At 48.6% G+C, this 22,345-nt stretch overlaps 1 protein-coding gene across 3 annotated transcripts in view; it reads right to left on the reverse strand.

Moving 5' to 3' along the window:
• The window catches only part of PLCB2 (phospholipase C beta 2), a 42,082-nt gene that overhangs the window by 3,704 nt on the left and 16,033 nt on the right, over positions 1-22,345 (reverse strand). For all 3 annotated transcript variants that reach the window (XM_059474754.1, XM_059474753.1, XM_059474752.1), the window contains 27 exons: positions 19,783-19,923; positions 19,011-19,090; positions 18,673-18,726; positions 16,486-16,561; positions 16,028-16,128; positions 15,569-15,735; positions 15,218-15,364; positions 14,802-14,959; positions 12,838-12,920; positions 12,390-12,474; positions 11,101-11,272; positions 10,226-10,323; positions 9,429-9,525; positions 9,228-9,312; positions 8,832-8,956; positions 7,712-7,866; positions 7,191-7,355; positions 6,129-6,228; positions 5,762-5,866; positions 4,713-4,798; positions 4,524-4,620; positions 4,298-4,351; positions 3,559-3,769; positions 3,192-3,363; positions 2,161-2,237; positions 467-562; positions 118-175 (listed from right to left, as the gene is read on the reverse strand). In XM_059474754.1, the coding sequence (XP_059330737.1) occupies positions 118-175; positions 467-562; positions 2,161-2,237; positions 3,192-3,363; positions 3,559-3,769; positions 4,298-4,351; positions 4,524-4,620; positions 4,713-4,798; positions 5,762-5,866; positions 6,129-6,228; positions 7,191-7,355; positions 7,712-7,866; positions 8,832-8,956; positions 9,228-9,312; positions 9,429-9,525; positions 10,226-10,323; positions 11,101-11,272; positions 12,390-12,474; positions 12,838-12,920; positions 14,802-14,959; positions 15,218-15,364; positions 15,569-15,735; positions 16,028-16,128; positions 16,486-16,561; positions 18,673-18,726; positions 19,011-19,090; positions 19,783-19,923 (3,045 nt within the window). The remainder of the gene's footprint in view (positions 1-117; positions 176-466; positions 563-2,160; positions 2,238-3,191; positions 3,364-3,558; positions 3,770-4,297; positions 4,352-4,523; positions 4,621-4,712; positions 4,799-5,761; positions 5,867-6,128; positions 6,229-7,190; positions 7,356-7,711; positions 7,867-8,831; positions 8,957-9,227; positions 9,313-9,428; positions 9,526-10,225; positions 10,324-11,100; positions 11,273-12,389; positions 12,475-12,837; positions 12,921-14,801; positions 14,960-15,217; positions 15,365-15,568; positions 15,736-16,027; positions 16,129-16,485; positions 16,562-18,672; positions 18,727-19,010; positions 19,091-19,782; positions 19,924-22,345) is intronic.

The raw sequence follows: 22,345 nt of genomic DNA on the forward strand, positions 1-22,345 counted from the left end.
CTTTCCCATTGTTCCCAAGTCATGAGTTACAAATGCCCGGGACACTGAGTTCCCCTGGCCACCCCCTCCCCTGCAGAACCCAGAGCCGCTGGGGCAGCCTGACCCCCCTGAACTCACCCGTTTGACTGTCTGCACCACTTCCTGAATGTGGGAATTGTTAATTTCTTTCTTCAACCTTTAAAGAAAATTATAAAACCCTGTAAAATCCAGCTCTTCTCCTTCCATAAAACCCATTTGTCAGGACTGATCAGTTCTATAGTGATCAACAGGTGTGTTACATCCCCACCCTGTCCTACCACAGAGAGAAGCTGCTGTACTGCTACAAAGGACAAATAAAACACCAAAACACCACTCAGAGTTGGCTGAGCCATAAGGCAAATAACTGGATGCAAAATTCTACTTTCTCATCTTCCAAGTCAGCAGGAGACCCTGCATGGGCAGAGCCCAGGAACATCCACTCCCCCACCTCTCCTGAGCAGCCTTGTCACTGGTATTCCTCAGCATGGCCTGGACCCTCTCCACTCTCTTTGCCTCCATCCGCTTCTTAATGTCTTTAATGTTGCTGTGGAGAGAAGAGAGGAGATACAGCCTGGTTACCAGCCCCAGACAGCACAGCAGTCCTCCAGCCACAGCCTTCTGGAGTGTTCCACTGTCCAGAAACACCAAATGTGGGAGACTGTGCAGCAGGAGGCCTGGAGTCTCAAGGATATTTTAAGTCCTGAGTCAGGATATGTCCTGGCCCAGCAGTGGAAGCAGCATATGCTAAAGGCAAGTGTAAGAAAGAACAAATGTACAGGAAATTTTCCCTCCTCCACCTTCCCAGTTTCCAGTCTTTCCTCCAGTATCTATACAGGTATCATGTTCCATGATGTCACTTGTACTGTAGAGTTTACCTTCACTTTTGGATTTCACAGCTCTTTGCTGTGAGAAGAACAGCACTTAATTTATACACAACGTGACAGACACGCCCAAGACATTGACTGGATGTCCCATCCTTCTTTCCACTGAGAAACAGTGAGCAATCACTTCCCTCTTCCAGACCATTCATGATTTACACATTCCTGTCACATTCCCTCAAACATCTGTTCTCCTAGCTGTCCCATTTAATTCCTTTTTGTGCACAAATTCCTCCCCAGTGCTGGCTGTTCTTCTTGGCCTTTCAAAGACTTCATTTGTTTGAGATGGCACACTGAGAAGGGGACAGCTCTATGCAGATGGATCCAGTGGCACAAGGCTGACTCAATCTTTTTTTTTGTTTCCCTGTACAATTCCCAAAATCCCGTTTGCCACTTTGGCCACTGTAGAGCTGGGAATGAAGAACATCCACAGCAGCTGAAGATCTCTTACCTGAGTGCCAAAACCAGTGCACTGGTGGGCTATGGCCAGGGTTTTCCATTCACATTATTGTATATTTATTCCTGCTGAACTGAACTGCCATTTCACTGCCTGTTGCTGCAGATCTTGGAATCTTTCTGGAGCTTCTCCCAGCCAGGGAGATGTGACTATACTAATGACATCCTACTGTCAGCAAAACATTACCTGGCTACTCACCTGTTTCCTTAGACTTGCCTGAATATGCTGAATAGCTGAGTAAATGGACTCTGGTTTGGTACAGACACAAAAGAGGCAGTTTTATATGAATTTGCAACTAAAGACTGAGACGACATTTAATGGGAAGTAGGAATGAGTGAGGATTCCAGCTTCAGGGCAAAGTTCTTGTAAGAACAAATGGATACATGTCTGGCTAGAAACTGGTCAATTGATTCTGCCAGTTAGTTTCAATACTGGAGCAAGATGGTCAATTCACTTAGAGCACATCAGTCCCTGGAAGGGATTAATGTGAGGTCTCGACTGTAAGAGCCAGAGGTGGCAGCCAGGCACCAGCAGTGTATTTCCTATCCTTCCCCATCAGTGGCTCCAGGCTGCTCACTGCAGATGGAACACTATATTCTGCTCAGTGCCTCATGGCAGGAACACTGTTCTGGAGATCACAAGAGGCATCTTCCCCCATACCACTGTGTGAGATCCCCTGTCACATCCCCCTGCCTCAATTTCTCACCATTCTCCCTCCCTGGCTGCAGAGCAGAGCTGTGAGATCTAGCAGAAAGTGCTGCCTGGAGCAGAACCTGGCATTGTTTGTGATTCCACTGCCATATTTACCTTTCTGATGTGTCCCTCAGCACCCGCAGCTCAGCTGCCTGCTTCTCCCTGGCCAGCTCCAGGATCCTGGCAACTTGCTGTTTAAGGGATGAACACAAGAACCAAAAGGGAACAAAGCAGGATGAGACATTGCACGTCATCCAGTTGCACACAAGCCAGCTGTACACCTCCCTGCACTGAATTCCAGGAGCAACAAATTCTGAAACCCTGAGGCTCAGTGCAAACACTGGCACCGGAGTGAGCTCAGCTGTACATGCAGGCCCCACTGTGCCAGTGGACTGCACTTGTGAGACAGGAAGGTTTCATCCCTAGCTCCTGTCTCAGGTAAGAAACCTGATTCCCAGGTGAGCCAGTGCCCAAGTGTTATCTTCCCCTCAGGGTTGCACACAGCTTGCAAGAGGCCTGTCAAGCCTAAGGTGCACCAGGGAACTGAAGATTTAAGATATATCTGTGCAAATTCCTTCAGAAAACACGAATGGGAAAAGGCCTCCCAAGCCTGGAATCACTCCCCTTTCATTGGGACAGATAGCATATGCTGGATTTACCATCACCACCCCCCACGGCCTGCACTCTGTCCCCAGGCACCACCATGGCTTCTTCTGGCCTTTGCTGAGCTCAGCCTGCAGGACTCCCCTCGCCTGGACTCTGACTTCCACCAAGTCAAACAGCAGAACATGCTCTGATGGTGCCACTGGTGAGCCCTCAGCCCACCCCCACATCACCCCAGCTCCTGGGCTTCTGGAGAGGTGGCACCTGGCAAGGTGTGAAACCACTAAACACCACATTAACTCCATGCTAAGGCATCAGAAGAGCTGGAACAGATGGAGCATGATGTGCTCCAGGGCAATGCTACTCTTGTTTTAAAAAATAGCAGACATATAATAAGCTTCATGTCTTCATTCTCAGTTACCTGGTGTGTGCATGTGTCAGGTATGTTCTGGGCCCACATTCCCAAGCTCAGTTTAGTGAGTAACTTGGGCTTTTTGGGGCTATCCCAAGACACGTTTTGAGGTGACACTCGCAGTCCTCACCTCGGTAGCGTGCTGCTCTTTCTTCCTTCGGATGCAATTGTGGTACTCCTCCCCAAGGTGGATGAGGTCCCTCTCCAGCCTCTCCCTCAGCTCCATGAGCCAGTGGCAGTTGATGCTCTCTGCTGCTTTCACAGGATTTGCACTGGTACCAGCATCACCTGGGGTCACGCTCCTGCAGAACAGGAACAGGGGCCGTGCTGCTTCTCGCCACACCAACACAATCCCAACCTTCCCACCCACCCTCAGTGAGAACAACCCAGGCATGTGCACATGCCTGCACTGCTCCGTCTTCCTGCAGAGAAGGGAAGGCCATGTTTCACTGGGGATCCTTGTCTGGTTTGGGAAGGTGACCCAAGGCTGTGGTTACCTCTTCTTCTGTGTTTTCCTTGTGCGTATTGTCCTTTTCTTGCCCCCAGAGCAGGCCAGCTCTGAAAAGAGCACCGAGTATTTCTGCAGCAGCTCCTCCCTCTGTTTGCTTCCCTTCCACTCCAGCTCCCTCAGCTCCTTCTCCTGCCTCTTGAGCAGCTTCAGGAAGCGCTTCTTCTGCTGCAGCTCAGCAAGGGTGATTGTCTCAGGCTCTGAAACACAAAATAAAAAGGCTGAACAGTGCCAGCTCCTTCCCAAGGCTTGGAGTGGGGAAACTGGAGCATACAGCTCCAATACAAGCGCCTCAATCACCACATCCAAACCAGAGCCCCCTCTGCTCCACACCTTGGGATGCCTCTCCCCAGGTACATATTCTGTCCTGGCAAACCCTTTTCTTTAGGAATAACTTCTAAAAAAGCAGTGTACATAACAGTAATTTGCCAACATATCCTGAGTGAAACAGGTTTCCTCTTGTGCCTTCAGTTCATTTTCAGGCACAATTAGGCTTTGTGTTTGCAGGAATTGGCATTACACTGCATTCAGGCACCCAGAAGCAGGTGAACAACATGTTGCAGAGGGAGTGCAGCTGTGCTGAAGGAAACCTGTCCTGGAACACCAAGATTCCTGGGATTTATCTTTAGTGCTGGCTACATCAGGAAGGGTTGGGACAAGTCTTTTTAATGTGGAAATATAAATTGACAGGCAGGGCCTCAGCCCAGGTGACCAGCACAAGGAGTTACCTGCCATCTGCATTACTTCTAACATGGCCTCATCCTTGGTGAACGCTGCTGCTCCTGAAATCCCAAAAGAAGTTCCTGTTATTGTCCCATCTTGGATGTCCAGGTTGGAAAGGGACAGAGGAGAGCTCACCAGAACACAGCCCGTGTGAAGGATGTTGGTGTCAGTACAGAAGAATGAATTAAACTGCCAACATGCTTAAATGCTTGGAAACTCTTGGAAACTTACCTGTGGACCTCTTAGAGGGAGGAATGCTGAGTTTCCTAGTGGAGCCTGCCACCCCATTAGTCTCAGCAGATGAGAGGTTTGTCTGTGTGCCAGGCTTCTAAAACAAAGATCAGAGGTAAATGAAAACTCCATTATTTCAAGCTGAATCCATACAAGGTGCTCTAGAGAACAGAACCTGGAAAAACTCACCTCCCCTGAGGTATCCTTGAGCTTCATCAAGCACTTGTCCTGCAGGTTGAAGAACTTGATGGGGTTGGAGAGGGCAATAGTGAGATCTGGAAACAGAGAGCAGGGCTTGGCTTGGATAGCAAACAACTCATGGACTCGTTTCCCTGCCCAGTGCAGGACACTGTGAAGAAGGAATAGTTTGTGTTCTCTGCTTGTAACCAAAGTCTCCCTGACAGCACAAGGGAGGGAGGAAGGGAACCTCCTTCACCTTAGTGCCAGTCCAAGGCCATGGCTCACAACTGATGTTCAGGGTAGCTCTGTGAAGTGATTTTGGGAACTCTGTTCCCAAAAGCCAGGGCCAGGTTAAGATTTTTCCCACCTGCACAGCTGCTTGCTCCAATTCCAGCCCAACATTGTATAAACCTCATCTTTGTAATAAAAATGTGATAAATCAAATTTCTCAGGATTTCCCCAGTGAATAAGGTTTATTTGTCTGAACACAGGGAGAGAGAGAGCAAACATGAGAAGTATTCACAAGAGCTCCTGTGGCTGATGCTGTTGCACTCTGGTTTGGTCATGACAGTTGATCCCTCTGGTGAGGCTTCTGTCACATCCAGCTCTGACCCTTCTCAGAGGAAGGTCCCCGTATCTCTGAGATACCCCAGTACCAGCAAGAACCTCCCTTCTCTTCCAGTAGGGAAGAGAATCACTCCTTAAACCTCCCTAAAGGCCCTGTTCTCTGCAGCCCCTGAGAGATGTCATCTATTCTCTCAAGGAAACCTCTCCCTGCCTCTGAGCAAGGGTAGGGCTGACCATTCCACCCTGGAGCCTGGTCCACTTGCACTGTGCCTCAGGTGCAGGCACAGCTGCAGTGGGAGCCTCCACGCTCTTCCCAAGGCAACGAGGCTGTGACAGGATGCTGGCATGCACTCAAGTCCCACCCTGACAAGGAATTGAGGGTGCAGCAGGAAAGCACTTCCCATGCTGGAAAAATACTTCTGAATCAGAGTTTGGAGGAGGCCAGAAGCGCGCGCGCACACACACACCCCCCACATTCCAGCGCTCCCTACCTGCCCAAGCATCTGGCACATAGTCCTTGATCTCCAGGAACACGAAGAGGGCGGGCATGGTGAGCGGCATGTTGCTCTCGCTGCGCAGGCACACGTGGTGGTAGCCTGGGGCACAGAGGGGAGGGAGTTGAGCTGGTGGCATCCTGTCCCTCCCTGTCTGCTCCAGCAGCCCAAGGCTCCTCTTTACAGGAGGAGCCTGTATATCATGGGATAAAGCCAAGGCTATAAAAAGATGGATTTCAAGGTTCCTCTGCCAGTGGGCATGGAGATTAAGGAGCAAAGTATGCAGCTGCTTGTATGGTCTTTATGGCTCCCACTGGACAGGTCTGAAGGGCACAAAAAGCTGAAGCAATTTCCCCTGATTTACCTGGGTGCATTGCGATGATGGGAATGATACGCTGGCCAATGAACTTCCCTCCTTCTTCCCAAGCCACAATTTTGAGAGATGCCAACTCAGGCATCATGATCTAAGGGAAAAGCAGAGTAAGGCACCAGTGTCCTCACCTCACTCCTCATAGCAGCATCCTACTCCTTCCAACCAAACAATTCCATCTCTTCCAGGATGGCAGTGCCATCCTGGAAATTGTAATCCTTGTAATTTAAGGGCACAGTTTATCGTAGATATTATTTCTGAATGCCCAGAAACTCCACCAAACAGAGTCTTCTCAGCCTGCCCAGGATCACAGGTTACCTAAAGACAAAAACAGGGCAACAAACCCTCCAAACCACTGCTTCCACGAAGAACTCACTGGAATGAACTGAAATGGATAATTCAGCAAACATGGTAACATTGTTAATAAAGGCTTTTGACTCCATCCTTCCCTGTATTCTTGTGCCATAAAATGAATTCAAAATTATCCTGCCAGGAGTGAAGCCTCAGAGCGTTTCTGAAAGGAGGATATTTTAGCCAAGTAGGCTGAAAATATCTGTAGCTTCATACTGTGCCTGACAGATGAATTGTATAATGTATTCTTGATTTATCTTCCCTGTGCCCTGCAGCTGGATTGGTGATCACTGAATTCCTGGGAAGAGACAGGGCAGCTTTCCATGTTTTGGCACAACTGAAAACTGGTCCCATTACTGCTCCAGCTTGGCTGTTTCTCATTGACAGTTTAACCACAGAAATTCAGTTCCTTTCTGATGCTGGAAGTTTTCCAAACTGATCGGTCTGAAGAGGGCATCATAGAGGGGAGACTGGATGTCTGATATCTCCAGAACCATTCCCAGCTACCCCTTGTCTGTTCTGGGAAATACTGATGCAGAGTTGTTTTGGATATTGTTTGGATTGTTACCTGAGAGTGTCCAAAGCCAGGCCAGAGGTCTCCAGAGGGGAGTCCCTTCTGCTGGCACTGACCTCTGCCAAGCCAATGCTCATAGCCATCAGGAGCTTTAAGGATTTTCTGCCTAAATTACTATCAAATGTTCTCACCTTTTCAAAAACAAAAGCCTCCTCCTTCCACACAGGGTTAATGGAGTTGGCTGTGGAGGTCAGTTTGGTTCTGTGTTTGCGTTTGGCATCCCTTGGCAGCCCAAGGAGCTCCACTTCCACGTAGGTCTTCACACTGCGGTCCGAGAGGAACTGACCAGAGAGTACCTGTGAACAAAACAAACAGAGTTAGCAACTGCTGGGAAGAATAAAACAGAGGGACCCACCCATTCCTTCACCTTAAAGTCACTCTCCCACTCCAAAACAGCTTTTCTGCTCCAGCTCTTCTTTTACCTTCACCTCTGTTTCTTGCTTCAGCACTTCCTCTCTCCCTACCAGCACAGCCTTGGCTCCCTCTGCACGGCAGATGCTCATTTTCCATTTTCATGTGATTATGATTAATTTAAAATAGCGACAAGCCTGGGAGTTGCCACAGTAACGCTTTCTCACAGGACTCCATGGGTTCATGTGGCGCTGAGAGTCCCCCTGGGTGACAGAGGACAGGGTCCCCAGGCTGTACTTGCCGTGACACAGACAGTAGTGGCCACCAGCCCGTCGATGCGGTCCACAGAGAAGGGGTCCAACTGCTTGTCGGGGCGCCGCATGAACTCGTGCTTGAGCAGGTACCCACACTGCCCATTGAACTCAAACAGGGCCATGTTCTGCTGCATGGGCACATCTGGGAGCAGAGCAACACAGTGAGACAGGGCTGGGGGGGACAGGCAGCCCGTGTGCTGGGAGGGAGCTGAAAGCTGCCGGAAGCTCCCAGCCCCTGCCAGCCCCAGCTCACAAAGCTATCTTGAAAACTAATTAAGCCTCTCAGCACCCCACAGGGAAAAGTATTACAGCAGCTGTTGTAAGGAAGGGAAGTGGTTTGCTTGTGCTTGCACCTTAAGTCATGGGCAGAACTAAATTAAAACCTGCTTTAAGGACCACCTGCTATTTTTGGGTGGGAATAAGTAACTGTCTGAGCTCCTCTGCTCCTTCCCCCTTTCATTTTGGGCCTCCTCTGAGGCTGTCTTCTGTCTGACACTAGTGAGGACACTGCTTGGTGGTTGCTGCATCTGTCTGCACTGCCATCCTCTTCAGAACCAACCTTGCACTCGCTCCCTTTTGTCTCCTATGCTCTATACATAACACAGCCCTCTGAGGAAGGAAGAGGGGTAAGGTACAGCTTTCTCTCAAAGCTTTTCTTTCCTTCTTATGCTGGTTGTGCAGCAAAGAAAGGCCTTTCCTCCCTGATCAGGTCAAAATTCTGGAAATAATGGCACAGACAGGTCAGTGTTGTGGCCAGATGGAGCTCTGCCTCTTCCTTGTAGAGGTAGCAACTTGGGGGATGGGAGCTGCAGGTGCCCTCATGGATATGATTCAGTGTGACATTGTGGAAAAGGACAGCCAGGGACAGTGCCCGGACACAGGGCGACAGCAGTCCATATGTGTGCATGCCAGGTCTGTGCTGGGCATGGAAAAGTGCTGTTGGTCTGTGGGAGATCAAATCAGAGGAGAACAGCACTTTGGGAAAAGGCTCATGGAACAATGACCAGGGAAATGGCAGAAAAGGAAGAGACAGAGACCAGGAGCACCTGGGGACCAGCAGTGCCTGACCTCACCTGCTCAGAGGCTGGAGCACACCCTGACACTCACCCATGGTCTGGAAGTTGAGTGCCACCATCTGACAGCCGACATTCCAGAACATCTGGGGCTGATAATTGGACGAGTCCATCCGGGTGCCTTTGGGGTAAATGCGGCTCATCTGCCACTTGTTGTATCTACAAGCTCTATAGGAAACACCATTCCTGTTGTGTCCTGGGGCCAGCCCACTTATTCCCATTATAAAAACTGTTGGAGCTCTGCTGCCAAATGCTCAGAGCCTTCCAGACAAGACCCCAGGGAGACTCAGGCTCCTTGTCCATACACTTTTCACTTAAGGACAAGCATCTGGCAGCCTTGACATTTGCTACAGTAGGATGCATCCTGTCAGGAATCTCCCTCACACTCCAAGCACCCAATGGCACTGAGAAAGGGCTGCCAAAAGGATACTCTACAAACTGCACAGGGAACTTGCTCACTAGATCACAAGCCTTGGTCTCGGTGAAGGAAGAGATGACGTAACTCCGGTTCTTCTCTAGAAACAGGAGATTGCATTCAGGAGCAAGGCACGCCCAGCCCCCGTTCTGCACGGGCACTGACACAGGCAGGAAGCACTCGGCCTGCATTCCAAAGGGACTGAGGCTGACTTACTGGCAGAGAGCTCGAAGGAGTTGAATTTGATGGGCTGTATGTAGTTAACCAGGCTGGACATCTCCTCGTACGCCGTCACTTCCAGGCCAGCTGTGCCCTGAGCAGAGAACAATTCAAAAGGGAACAGATGAAGAGACCTTCCCTGGAGATGAAACAAACTGCACCAGGGCCTCCCATTCAAAGAGCTCTGGTGTCTGCCCTGACCAAAGTGCTCCAGTTTCTCTGGCTCCCCAGTCCTACAGCTCCATGGTGAGCAGGGGCACAGGATCTCCATGTGGCTGGGCAAAAATGGAATTAAGGCACATGGAGAGGTTCCAGGGAGGATGTACACAGCCCAGGATCTCTCTGACCCCTCAGAACATGGAGTCTGGGATAAATGGGGATATTGTTTTTCCTCCTCTCCAAAGGATACCAGGGAGATGGAAATGGGAAACAGATCAGATATTTTATTCAAGGGAATGCTGATCTCCTCCCTCCCCCTTCAGCAGCAGCACTTTCAGTAACAACTTCTCAGACCAAGGCTAAGCCTCTCCAACACCCCCCAGGCAAACAGTTATCTCCAAATCATACACAGTCAGCAGTAACTCCTTTGCCACATTCTTTATGCTTGCAACAAAATTTTTCTTTTTCAGTTTTTACTGCAAAGGTCTTGTCCTGTGGGTGATGGAAAGTCCCCCACAGATTCATTCCCCTTTGCACTTTGGGTTCATCTCTATTCAACAGGGTGAGGCCCCAGAGAAAAATGGAAGCCAGCAAAAATCCAAACAGAAAAGGAAAAGAACCAACAGTGACAGTACCTCATCTGACTGCATCTTTTTAATTTCCTCTTCATCCAGATTTCTGAGCTGTTCATCCTCTTCCTCTGGCTCCTCTTCAGCCACATCACCTGCCCAGACTAAGCACACAGGCCCTTATCAGTGGTATGGATCAGGAGGACACAGACAGGACCCTGCAGGCTGCTGGCAGTGGAGGGCTCTGCCAAACTTCACCACCAAGTAATGCTGGAACACTGAGGGGAAGAATCCTACAATTTTATTGGCCAAATCCAAACCTGAACTGGTACACTGAGGATGAGCACACCCAAGAGACCAAACCATTCCGGCTGCAGGCTCCCCTCACACTCAGGAGCAACAATCACTGGGCAGTTTCCCCTCCTAGGTCACATATATTTGTGGGAATAAATGCCCATTTCCAGGTGTTCTGCAGTGATGCTCACCTTGTCCTCACATGACATCATGTGTTCTTACCATGACTGGGACTGTTCTACCACAGGGGCCCTGAGCCCAGGAGGTGATAGGAAGGGAGGAGAGAGGGGCTGAAGGTTTTATGAACCTCCAAGACCCTCATGGTGAAGAACTAGGCTGTGGTGAATTTGTGGCTATCAGAGAGCTACAAGCAGTAACAAATTATTCCCCTTCCCTCAACCCAAAAGCCAGAGTGTATCAGTGGATCACTAAGGGATGACCTGATGGGCAGGTAAATGATCTTCTCTTTTGGTTGGACTAAGTGTTCAAAGTATTCTGAAGATTTAATTTCTCTTCCAATTTTCTGCTGCTGCTTGGAATAACTGACTTAATTACTAGTGCTGGCTTGTCCCAAGCTCACCAAGTATTGAGTGATTTAGAAGCCTTTGCCCATCAGTTTTATTATTCCACTTTCCCTTCAGACTTACCAGTATCTTCAGCATCCACAGAGATTGGCTGCTCAGTGGTTTCTGGTTCCGCATTCCTCCCTTTCTTCAAAGAGCTCTGCCTCTTCCCAGACATAGATTGGTTCTTTTTGTTTTTAATCAAGATTTTCCTTAAGAGATCCTTAGGACTTGGGAGAGGAACTCCTGGCTTCAGCTGTAACAGATAAACTTCATCACAGAATTCAAACACTGACCTCTCCTGTCCCCCTGGCCAATTGCCAGTGCACAGACACATCTCTCACCCACTATACTCCTAACTTCCTCCATCTGCCAGCTAGATCAATGCAGATTTTTCCTAAGATTTCACCTGTGGTTTCAGACCAGCATTTTGCACCTCTCAGCTCTGCCATGCTGCCTAGCCACCCATTCTGCTAAAAAAAACACCTAGATGGCCTGAAGCCACATACCTCTGGCTTCCCATTCCACCTACTTCTCTCATTATATCCCAGATCCTCAGTCCCTCCTCAGTACTCAGGCCACATTTAAACACTGCCTGCAGCAGATTTAAAAAAGATCCCAGAGGAGATGGCTCAAGGACATGTGACAGACTGCACAGACAGCAAAAATAAATAGCTTAGCTGATCTCTTGAACTGTTCCCCCCTCATCCCTCTGTTCCTATTGCCTGGACATGGGGCTGGACAGTGGGCAGTTGCTGCTGGCTCACTGCTTCTTTCCAGCTCTTCTTTGGGTCTCAGTGCTTTCAAACAGATGCCTGGGCCAGGTACCTCAGCTATCCCTCCTCTGTGCACCCCAAGGATCTGCCTCATGTCCTGCAGAACACAGATCCTGCTCAGATGTTTAAAACCATGTCTCCTGGCAGGGCAGTTGTCTCACCAAAGGTGTCACTGGGGCCACAGAAATACCTGTTGTACAGGTAAGATGAAGACTGAGGTCAAGCACAGGGGGAGCTTTCCTCAGCTTTTCCAAGCACATGACACTGACCTGCCCACCTGTGCCTGGAAGGGAATATTTCCAGGCTAGAAGCAGGATTAGGCCTTTGCTCCTGTTTCCAAGTGCTGGCAGACAGGGCTGGACCAGTGTCACATACAGAACACACCTGGTACCCTCTGTACATCCTTAGCCACCCAGAGCTCAGTGCCCAGAGCCCCTCAGGTGACAGAGTGCTAAACAGGAGTTTTCCACCTATCTCTATGAACCAGGATCCATGTCCATGGCATTGTATCTGTTGCTGTGGCACCTCCCAGCACCAGGAGTGACCAGGTTTTCCAGAAAGGCCTCGCCAGTGGTCTCCTGCCCCAGCTCCTCATACCGGGTATTTCTCCAGTGGCTCTGTCAGCAGCATGTCTCCAAAAATTGTTCGGCAGTACTCAGCCATCTTTGCCTGCTGCTTGGGCCTAAGAGAGATCAGGCAGGAGTGAAGAGGAAAGCAAATGCCCAAAATCAGTTTGGCATGAACAAAAGGTGTCCATGTCCTCTACCCAGAAAACCATCTCAGCTGTGCAGATGTTAAGGTCCCATTCCCAAGCCAACTCCTATGTTCATACTCTGTAATCCTAAGGTAAAAGGCTGCACAACTGTGATAACCCCACTCTGCAGGTTAAGGCTCATCTTTCAGCTCTGACCCACCTTTGGTTGCTTCAGAGACCTCAATTAATGCTTCACTTCAGCTCAGCACTCTCTTAAAACCCAGCAGCCCTTGCCTGTGTATTTTCTGCTCTGGACACAGCAGCCAGTTCTCCCAATCACCAAATACTCACGAGTCCACGTGGTTCTCGAAGGACAGGATCACAGGGTACGGAGATGTTTTAAATGCACTTTCTGCAATGGCCTCGATGGCATCCTGAGGGAGAGGCCATGGTCAGAGAGAAGCTCAGCAGTCATTAATAACAGCTGACCTCCCACTGAACAGACTCCATAACTGTCTCTCAGGAGCTCCTTTCAAAGTGACTAAACTTCTCCCAGTAAGAAGGTGAGAAGTGTTGTCTTTGTCACGCCTGCCCAGATTTCCAGTTCCAGAGGATGCACTCTGAGCTAAACTCAACAGCTTGCACCAAAATGAAGCTGAAGGTGAGATTTTGGTTTTGCTGCACAGATCAGTGTATACATCACTGCACATGAGAGTGTGTGGCCAGAGGGACAAACCCCTGCCCCAAGCACCTTGAACTGGCACAGAAAGGTGTGTGCAGCACCACATTAAACCACTGCAAGCTCTATCCATACTTACCTCTGAACCTGCCCAATTTTCTATAATTTCTGCTGCTTATAAAATCCTTTTGCCTGGCAGCAAAGAGAGCTGGAGTGTTCAGTTACCAGCTGTGCTGACATTTCAAATGCAAATACCATGGAAACCTTTCCAGCATTAATGATGTAAGAAAAAATAATATTTTCCCCAAGCCCCTGTTAAACTGCCACAAACTTTCCACTATTTTCCTTTTTGGTCCTGCTAATTGGTAAAGAAGTGCCATTTGCTCCTTTGCAATTAGAGTCCCCTGATCATCCCAAATCCTGGATCAGCCATGACCTCAGCAGGGAGGGAGGCTGCCATAGCTGCTCCTCCATGGACCACTGGGAGTCTGTCACAGAAGCCTCCAGGCTCTCAGGAGAAGCCTCAGACAATGCTACTAAAAGGCCACAGGAGTTGTAGTGGAAGGAAGGACTATGTGTTATGTAAAACCCAAACCCAGCACATGCTGTGTTAGCAGGTTATAATTTCCTTGAGAAACGGTCCCAGGTTTCAGCAGCACTCTGCAATTACAGCAGCTACAAATGCCATTATTTCTGTTCCATCTGCAGTGAACTGCTGTGCAAAAAGCAGCAGTGATAGCACAGGGCTTTGGAAATAACTGAGTCTGAGGACAATACCTCTGACCTTAAGGACTGCTTTGGTTTGTTGTTTTTTTCCCCTTCACACATAAATATTTTAGTAATAGTGAAGTGTGGGAATTGGGAGGAAGATACAGAAGAAAAATAAAGAGCTGGAAAAAAACATCTAAAGTGCCTCTACCTGTTGGCAGCAGCTGTGTAAAGGAGTGCAGAAAAAAAGTCAGTGTGATGCCTTTATATGTAACTTGCAAGCTGTGGATAAATGCCCTGTACTGCCTGGCTTTGTGCTGTGCTTCCAAAGGCTGGGAGCTGAATCCTCAGGGAAGCCAGCTGCTCCACACAAAACACATTCCAACACTCAGGTCATTAACAAGGAATTGAACCCTGTTCTTCCAAAAGCCTCCACTTGAGGCAGTCAGCCACAGAAACCTGCTGCAGACCAGAAGATTAACTCATTTAACTGTGTTTCCTGTTCGCTCCTCTGATGTGCCTCTATCTATAAACCCCCCAGCCTCCTGCCAGTTCTGTGCATCCATCCTGTGGCACAGCCCTGTGTACACACACACCTCTGCTCAGCCGTCTCTCCATGGCTTCTGCCTGACTTCCCACATCTCCCTCATCCATCCATCCATCCATCCATCCATCCATCCATCCATCCATCCATCCATCCATCCATCTTCATCTAGCTATCAACCTCTCTTCTACTCCTCCCATTCCAAAACTGTACAAACTCCAGCCTAGTGCTTATCTGTTCACTCTTCCTTCTACCCACACATTCATTCACTTGTCACCTTGCCATCAGTCTTTTCCTCTCAAACATCCTCAGCCATCTGGCTCCCTCAGCAATCAGTCTAAAAGCAGGCAGGGGAAAGCATCCATGGAGAAAGCTCTTCTCTACCTTAAAGAGGATCTCAGTTGTCATGGTGAAGCCGTGGGTGATGATGGGCTCCTCATCTGGGGGCCGGCCCTTCCAGCAGTCCAGCTCCACGCAGCGGCAGCCGGCCAGCAGCGTCTGCCGGTACATTTCGGGAGAGGACATCCCAGAAAACTGCCCAGCTGCAGGAGAGAGGCTCAGTGTTAGCTACTCACACAGGACAGCTCCTGCACACACAGGGGCAACAGGAGTCTCTGCCAGCCTTCAGCAGGTGGATGCAGCAGACTGACAAGATGTTTTTGCTTGCAGGGTGACACTGCTTCATGTCACACAGCATTTAGAGTCAGCCCAGCCCTCAAATCCCCCAGGGCACACACATCTGCCAGGCTGATTGTGTCCCTTCCCTGTCCCTGGGTGTGCCTGGCCTGGCACAGCCCTACCTGTCAGATAGGTGTTGTGTGAGGAATTGATGTAGTAGTGTGAGAGTGGCTGGGTCATGTCCTGGTACAGCATCAGCTTGTCCAGCACTATCAGGTTGTTCTCAGGGCCACAGAGGAACCAGACCATCCCCTCTGGAGACAGCTGCCCTGCATGGCAAACAGAGCTGTTCAGTCGCCAAACAGAACGGTTCTGGCCTCTCTTTGGAGGTGGAAAGAGAGTTGTGGGAACAACAGGGAGTTGTGGGAAGCAGGCTGGCTGCTCCCCTGGAAAGCAGGATGGCAGAGGGCACAAGATCTTCTGCTCTGTCATCCCACCTGTATAGCAAGAGCTTTGGGCTGAACAAGACTCACCTCTCTGGATGTTAAACCCACTGGGCTCATACTTCTCTATCAGGCTCTGCACCTGCTCAGGTTTGGCTGGTGGGAAGAGGACGTCATTGAGGCGGGTGTCACGCTGCTTCTTGTTGATGAACTTTGCCAGGTGATCTTTGGTCATGTAGGGCTTTGCTTTTAGATGGCTGCAGTGAGAGAATCACAGAGGGGCAGAGGTAAGGCTTGGGAATTACCCCAGAAATCTTTTCACACAGGAGAGGTTGATCCTTCCTCAGGTTGATCCTCCCTCTGGGCCCATATATTTCAGAGTCCTGTAGCACACTGAGGTCTCATCCTTTTTATTCAGGCCATGAGTGAAGGCATTAAGTGACCTGGGATCCTGCCCTTCACAAACCCCATGACACCAAATCCCTTCCTTCCTGTCTATCTTTTGCCACAAGAGACCAAGTTCTGGGCTGTGGCTCGAGGGAAACTTACTGTGAGGTAAATATCTCATCAATCTCAGGCCGTGGACACAGATTCATGAGGAACGTCTTGTACACCGGCACGGGGAAGTCCTCGGGGTTGATGGCATCATTCTGAGAATGCAATGAAGATGTGTCAGGACCACAAACCCGGGACAGCTCTTACCTGTCATGAACACCCACAGCTCAGCACTTGGCTGTGACAACCCCAGTAATGACTGGAACATCTGGGCCAGGTGTTGCTGCTCCTTGTGCCACACAGTGCACATGCTGGAGTCACAAGTGTTACTGGAAGACACTAAGAGCTGAGGCCAGCAGGCCAGAGTTAAAGCCTGGCAGTGGTAGGGTAAGGTAAACAACTGTGAGCATCTTGGCTGATGGTTTTTCACAGCCAAAGGCATCCCAGTCAGGGCAGGGAAAGAGATCCTTCTCAAGCTCATGAGACTTCTGGATACCCAGAGAAACCCTTACCTTGCCATTAGGCAGATGACAAGCTCTTAATGCTTCTTCCACCCTCTTCTTGTCTGCAGGGAACATCTGAAAAATACTGACCAGACAGGCAAACAAACATCACCATGGGGCAGGACAGAGGCTGGGGGGCTGGAGCTGCAGGCAGTGCAGGACACTCCACATACACAGCAAGGGAGACGGGCAAGATAACTGCAAACATGAACCAGCAAAGACAGACAGTGTTTTTCCAGGGCAGTAACTGAGGTACTGACTTTGATAAACCTACACAGCATTTTTTGACTGCTGATTTAAAGCAGAAGTTCTGTATTTCTGCAGTGGACTCTGTAAGAGCCCTGTCACTCAAAATCCCTCTCCTGTCCTTTGCTGCCCCTCTTGGAGGTGCTTCCTATGGTACTGGGGAGAAGTAACAATAACTGAACTTCCCCTCCTTTTAGAGCATCCCTGTCAACAGCACATCCACCCAGAACATCCATGGTCTCTACCACGGATACATCCACCTGGATTTGTAAGTGCATGGAGGCACTTAACAGCCTCAGTTCTGTTAAGTTCCTGGAGTCACAGGTGCTCACAGCAAACAGGGGAACAAGGAGTGCCCTGTGATGCCAGGTGGGAGTGCCTGGTGGGGGTGCAGCAGCTCATGCAAACCCTGCCCTTTGCAAGGCAAAACTGCAGCAGCCTTGGTATGATTCCAGAGGGATTTACATATTTAAAGGAAAGGCAAATGCTTGTGGAATTTTCAGAATTTTAGGAGTTTTGAAAGCTTTATGTTTACCTATAGCTAGCCTTTACTGGAATTTTTTTACCCTGCAGTACTAAGTATTTTTATAAACCTTGCTCTTAATGTGGACTATTTAATGGTCTGCATTTATACCATTCTGCAAGAAGTGGGCACTGAGGAGAGGTACATCCTGTATCAGATATTTTTTTCTAGTTTGTTCCAGAGGAATAAGCTGGTTTCTCCCTGCAGCAATGCTACCTTGCTTGCATTTTAAAGATTAATTCAAAGTGCTCTTCCCTAGTGTGCTATTCATTATAGACCTACACATTTTTAACAGCCCTTTGATGAATATTCTGGTTTCTGACAATGAAATTTTGCTGGTTGGTGGTTTAGAAAACAAATAACAAAAAATGTTTAGTGTTGAATAAAGCTCAGCCCTCCAGGAGCCCATTTAGTCAGCACAGCCCTAATCCAGCACAGGTCTGCCTTACAAGACACCCTGGAGCCTGTATTTATTTGGGTAATTAGTGCTCACCTCTTGTGATGCTGTAACACAGCATAGACCTAGAGCAGAGTGGTTCAGAACTTCCCAAATGCACTGTCTGCAGCTTCTTATTCTTAAAACAAAGCATAATTTATGGACCCAAAAGGGAATTCAACATGGCAGTGCTGCCTTTTGTCATTCTATGAGCTAAATCAACACAGAGGAACCACAGGACCAGCCCTGAAGCAATTTTTCTTGGGAAGACATTGAATGGCACAAAATCAATTCCAGATTCATGCCACATAGTGCAGGGGAGAAGGGACAGGCTGGGCTTTGTTTCTCATTCTGATGGGAGCCCTACCTGATGCACAAGGCCAAGCTGGGGACAGGGAAGGACAAATCTCCATCTGTTCTGCTCCTAAGCCAGCACTAACACTGGCCCAGAGGCTGCTTCACTCTCATGCACATCCAGAGCGAAGGCTGAGGGATGGAGGAAGTGGGGAAGGACTGGAGTGCTCACACAGGGAGAAAGAGACAAGAAAAGCAGAGGAGCCCTGCTGCAGGTGAGCTGGGGAGTCCAGCAAAGAGCTCTCCAGATGGAGAACTCCTTACAGGAAAGGGAAACAATCGTGCACCTCATCCACCTTTCAGCTCAGGTTTGCGAAATAATCTGTGATCAGAATTTTACCAAAGTTACTTTGTTTTGTTGGTCTTTTCTTGGCAACAAGCAGGAAATTATATCTGTGCTATTTAAGCCATTTCTTGCTGTAAATGAAGGCCACAAAGTTTCCTTTCCAGACTCAAATTATGTGTCACCTATGGCAGTGCAGCAAGAGCACTTCCATGTTCTGGACACAGAGGGAAAGTTCTCCTCCTCTTAAGTGCAGGAAGAGCAGACAGTGGAGCCACTGAGCAACCATCCTCTCACCAGGTGCTCTGCCTGTAGTCTGACTGAACACACAATGAAACAAATATCCACACTCACTTCCTGACAGGAATCTTTCCCTCTTCATTCAGTTGCAACTTCAGCTTCACTAGACTGTGAAAAAAAACCCAAACAAGATTACAAAAATGCATTTGTACCATCTTAAGAGATCCCACTAAGTGAGAAGAAAGGAAAAACATGCAATTGGGAAAACAATCTAACAGTGAACTGAAAATCGGGGTCCTACAGACCATCAGCTTAACCTTGGCATGACCCAGGCCTTGGTCTGGAGGCTGCCAAGGGACCTGGATGCTTTGAAGTATTTTTTTTTTCAAGCACTGTCAGAAAGAGCAGGACATGGACATTTCAGAGAAAAAAGTTACTCAGAAAGGACTTACATTTTCTCTAGGAAGGTGAAGCGGGGAGCGTTGTACGTGAGGGGGTTCCGGGCAATGGCCATGATATCCTCAGCCCAGTCCTGGAACAAACAGGGCAGAGGCAGTGGGGCACTACTGAACTGCTCCAGGAAGTACACAGCAAACAGGGAAAGGGCACAGAATCCTGGAATCATTGGGTTGGAAGGGACCTTAAAGTCCATCCAGTGCCACATCCTGCCATGGGCAGGGACAGCTTCCATTATCCCAGGTTGCTCCAAGCCCCATCTGACCTTGAACACTTCCAGGAATGGGACAGCCACAGCTTCTCTGGGCAAGCTGTGCCAGGGCCCCTCACCCTCACAGGGAAGAAATTCTTCTCACATACAATCAAAATCTACCTTCTTGCAGTTTAAAACTCTTACCCCTTATTCTGTCTGAGACTTCTGGGCTTTCCTCTATCACCTTCCTCCTGCCTATAAACATTAGGAGCTAAAACTTTTCTACTTCTCAGCTGCCTATTCATCCACACAAAACACATGAAAGACAACAATGACCAGTTTCTACTGGTCCTTCTCCTTACAGGGCAGAAGCTTCTAGAACTTTGGAGATACCACACCTGACTGGAACATAAACCTGCTTGTTTATAACCTTGTCAGTAATGCTGAAAGAGCTCAGCTTTATGTTTAAATTCCTGTCTTACATTATCATGTTTCCTCCTCTCCTTTCCTGCTCCCCAATGAATATCCCAATCCTTAGAGGTTCCCAGTACTTCCAAGACCTCAGGCCGTGATACCTTGCAAATCTCCTCCTTGTAGGCCACAAAGTTATGGAAAGTGAGGTCAACCATATCAGAACCAGATACAATTGTCAGGTTCTTCAGCAGGAAGGTGCTGTGAGGGTGATCCAAGTTAAAAACATCTCGGAGCTTCGGGGACTGCAAAAGAAACAGAACAGAGGGGAGTAATTGGAGAATGAGGGAAAACTGTACCCAAAAAAACCAGACTCCGATACACACATTGGTTCAGATTCACAGAAAGCATCTGAAGGGTTGCAAAATTGCTTAGTGTAATCTTCCTTTCCTTGGCTTTCCTTATTTTTTATCTTTATTCTGGAGTCTGCATTACTGGATCCTCCATGGGACAAATCACCATGACTAACATCCCTGCACAACCCTGAAAAACTCAAAGCTGGAGACTGCTCTTAAAAAATTTCTTCTGAAACTTCAGGCTGGACTTGCAAACAAGCAGGGGAGGGTTTGGCCTGCTTGTGCCAGGTGTAACCAGTTGATTTTATCAAAATACACACATTAGAAAGCGTATTAGTGTGACACCCGGTTTTTGGGACCCCCTGTCACTTCAGAGTTGGCTTCTTCCCCTCCAAGCCCCATCTTCTGCTGCTGTCAGTTGGTAGTAGTGGTTTTTCCCATAGCAATTCCAGTACCCTATAGCAATGGCTCACCAGAGACTTGTTTTGTTAAGTGTAAGGCTCATCCGATTAGTGGTACTTGGATTGCAGCACCATATGAAAGTATTTATAGAATGCTTTAAATTATTCATAATTTTCTGCATTCCTATGCATGGTGTCACTAAGCCAAGGTATCCAAGGTATCCTAGAGTTTTACTGATGGTGCTATTTATAATGGGAAGATAAAAATTTCCATTCCTAGAATAAAGCACAGGAATCCCTTATCTGAAGCAGGACAAATCCCAGTCCAAGCCAAGCAAACAGGGAGCTGTCAGAGCACCTGCTCTCCTTTAGAAACAGGGCAAATCCACAGTCTGGGATTGTTAGAGCAGGTCAGACTTGGAAGTTAAACTGGAGCTGGAATCTGACAGCACCTTTACGTTTCAGCACCACATCACACACACAGCTGAATACACATTTTATAAGGAACTGCAGAATTTTTTTACTTCAATTTTCCTAATTTCTGAAGCATTTGCTATTTTGTCACAGCAGTAGCAAACAGGCATCTTTAAGAAAAACAGGACAAGGTGGGTTGTAACTCTGGATCATCTGACTGCTGTCTCTTATTTTGGAAAAGCAACTCTCCAAGGGGGTAACTCTGCAACCTGTTTATCCCAGAGCATTTGGAGGGAGGGAAGGGAAGGAATATGATTTGCCTATTTTCTACAAGGGGATTTCAAAAATGGCTCCTTCTTGCCTCGTGAGCCACTTTCTTTCACAGAACTGAGCACCACCAAACACCCACATCTCCTTTCCAGGCTCGTGGTAACTCCATGTTGGAGCTCAACTTTCCAGTGCCAGCAGCAAAATGTTGGGATTTTAACTCATCTTGCAAATGCACCAGCATTTGTTCAGCTCCAGGGCTGTACAGAAGAGGAGGCCCAAACAATAGTGAACTTGTGGTTGTGCTGAACTCATTTCCTGTATTTGTTATCCGGGGCTCCACCCACCCCTTCCTTCTCCGCACGCTACTCTCGCTACTCCCTAGCAGACATTTGTTACCTGGCTCTCTCCAGACCTCTCTGACCAGGCCATGTCCCCAGCAAGCCGAGCACTTTTGCCCTTATCCAGGCAGTGATGCATCCAACACCCAAGGAAGATGTGGAGAGAGGACCAGAGACTGTGTGCAGGAGCTCTGAACCTGATGCCACATCATGGCTCTTTCACAACCTGCACTCGTTTAGCACCTTGTGCCACAGCTTTACTCTGGGATTACTCACTGTCACCTTGCAGGCAGCCATGAAAGAAAAATAGGAACTGCTGCATGAAAAGCAGGACACGCATATTAGCCATGCAAATCAGAAGGGAAACACTCTTAGCAAATCTCCTAAAAAAAACCCAGACAAGCAAAAAACAACCTATTAGCAGAGTGGCTGAAATATGGAGTCAGCTGGAGTTTCATGTGCCACCCTCCTGATTTCCCTAAAATCCTCAGCTCTACAGAGATCCATAGTCCAGAGAGAAGCAAATTCTCATGCAAATATAAACAAAGAGTCAGAGACAGACACAGGATGGAGAGGGATGGTCCTTGAGAGGGGGCAGAGCCAACTGACTGCAGGACCTGTTTGTCACTGTGCCCTGACAGAGCTGTGTCTTGTGGCACAAGGACAACACATCTTCTCTTTTGGAGAAGAGAGCTCTTATTTGGTTGTCAGAAGGGAAAAAGGAAGCCCCAAGATATTTGGGGGATGCCTTTGACTCTGGAGGTAACACTCCTGTCCCTGTTAGCCTTGCTGCTCCACACTGGAGATATCGGCTGTGGAATGGGGAGGGCCAACCTGTCCCTGTGCCAAGCATCTTAGGGACACAGGCAGACAAAAATCCACCGTGAAGCACTCTCAGCCCTCAGTGTTTTGCCTAAAGGAACTGGAAAATCAGCAGCTCAGAGTCGC

This window comes from Ammospiza nelsoni, chromosome 6, assembly GCF_027579445.1.
Source record: "Ammospiza nelsoni isolate bAmmNel1 chromosome 6, bAmmNel1.pri, whole genome shotgun sequence".
NCBI classification, from domain to species: domain Eukaryota; kingdom Metazoa; phylum Chordata; class Aves; order Passeriformes; family Passerellidae; genus Ammospiza; species Ammospiza nelsoni.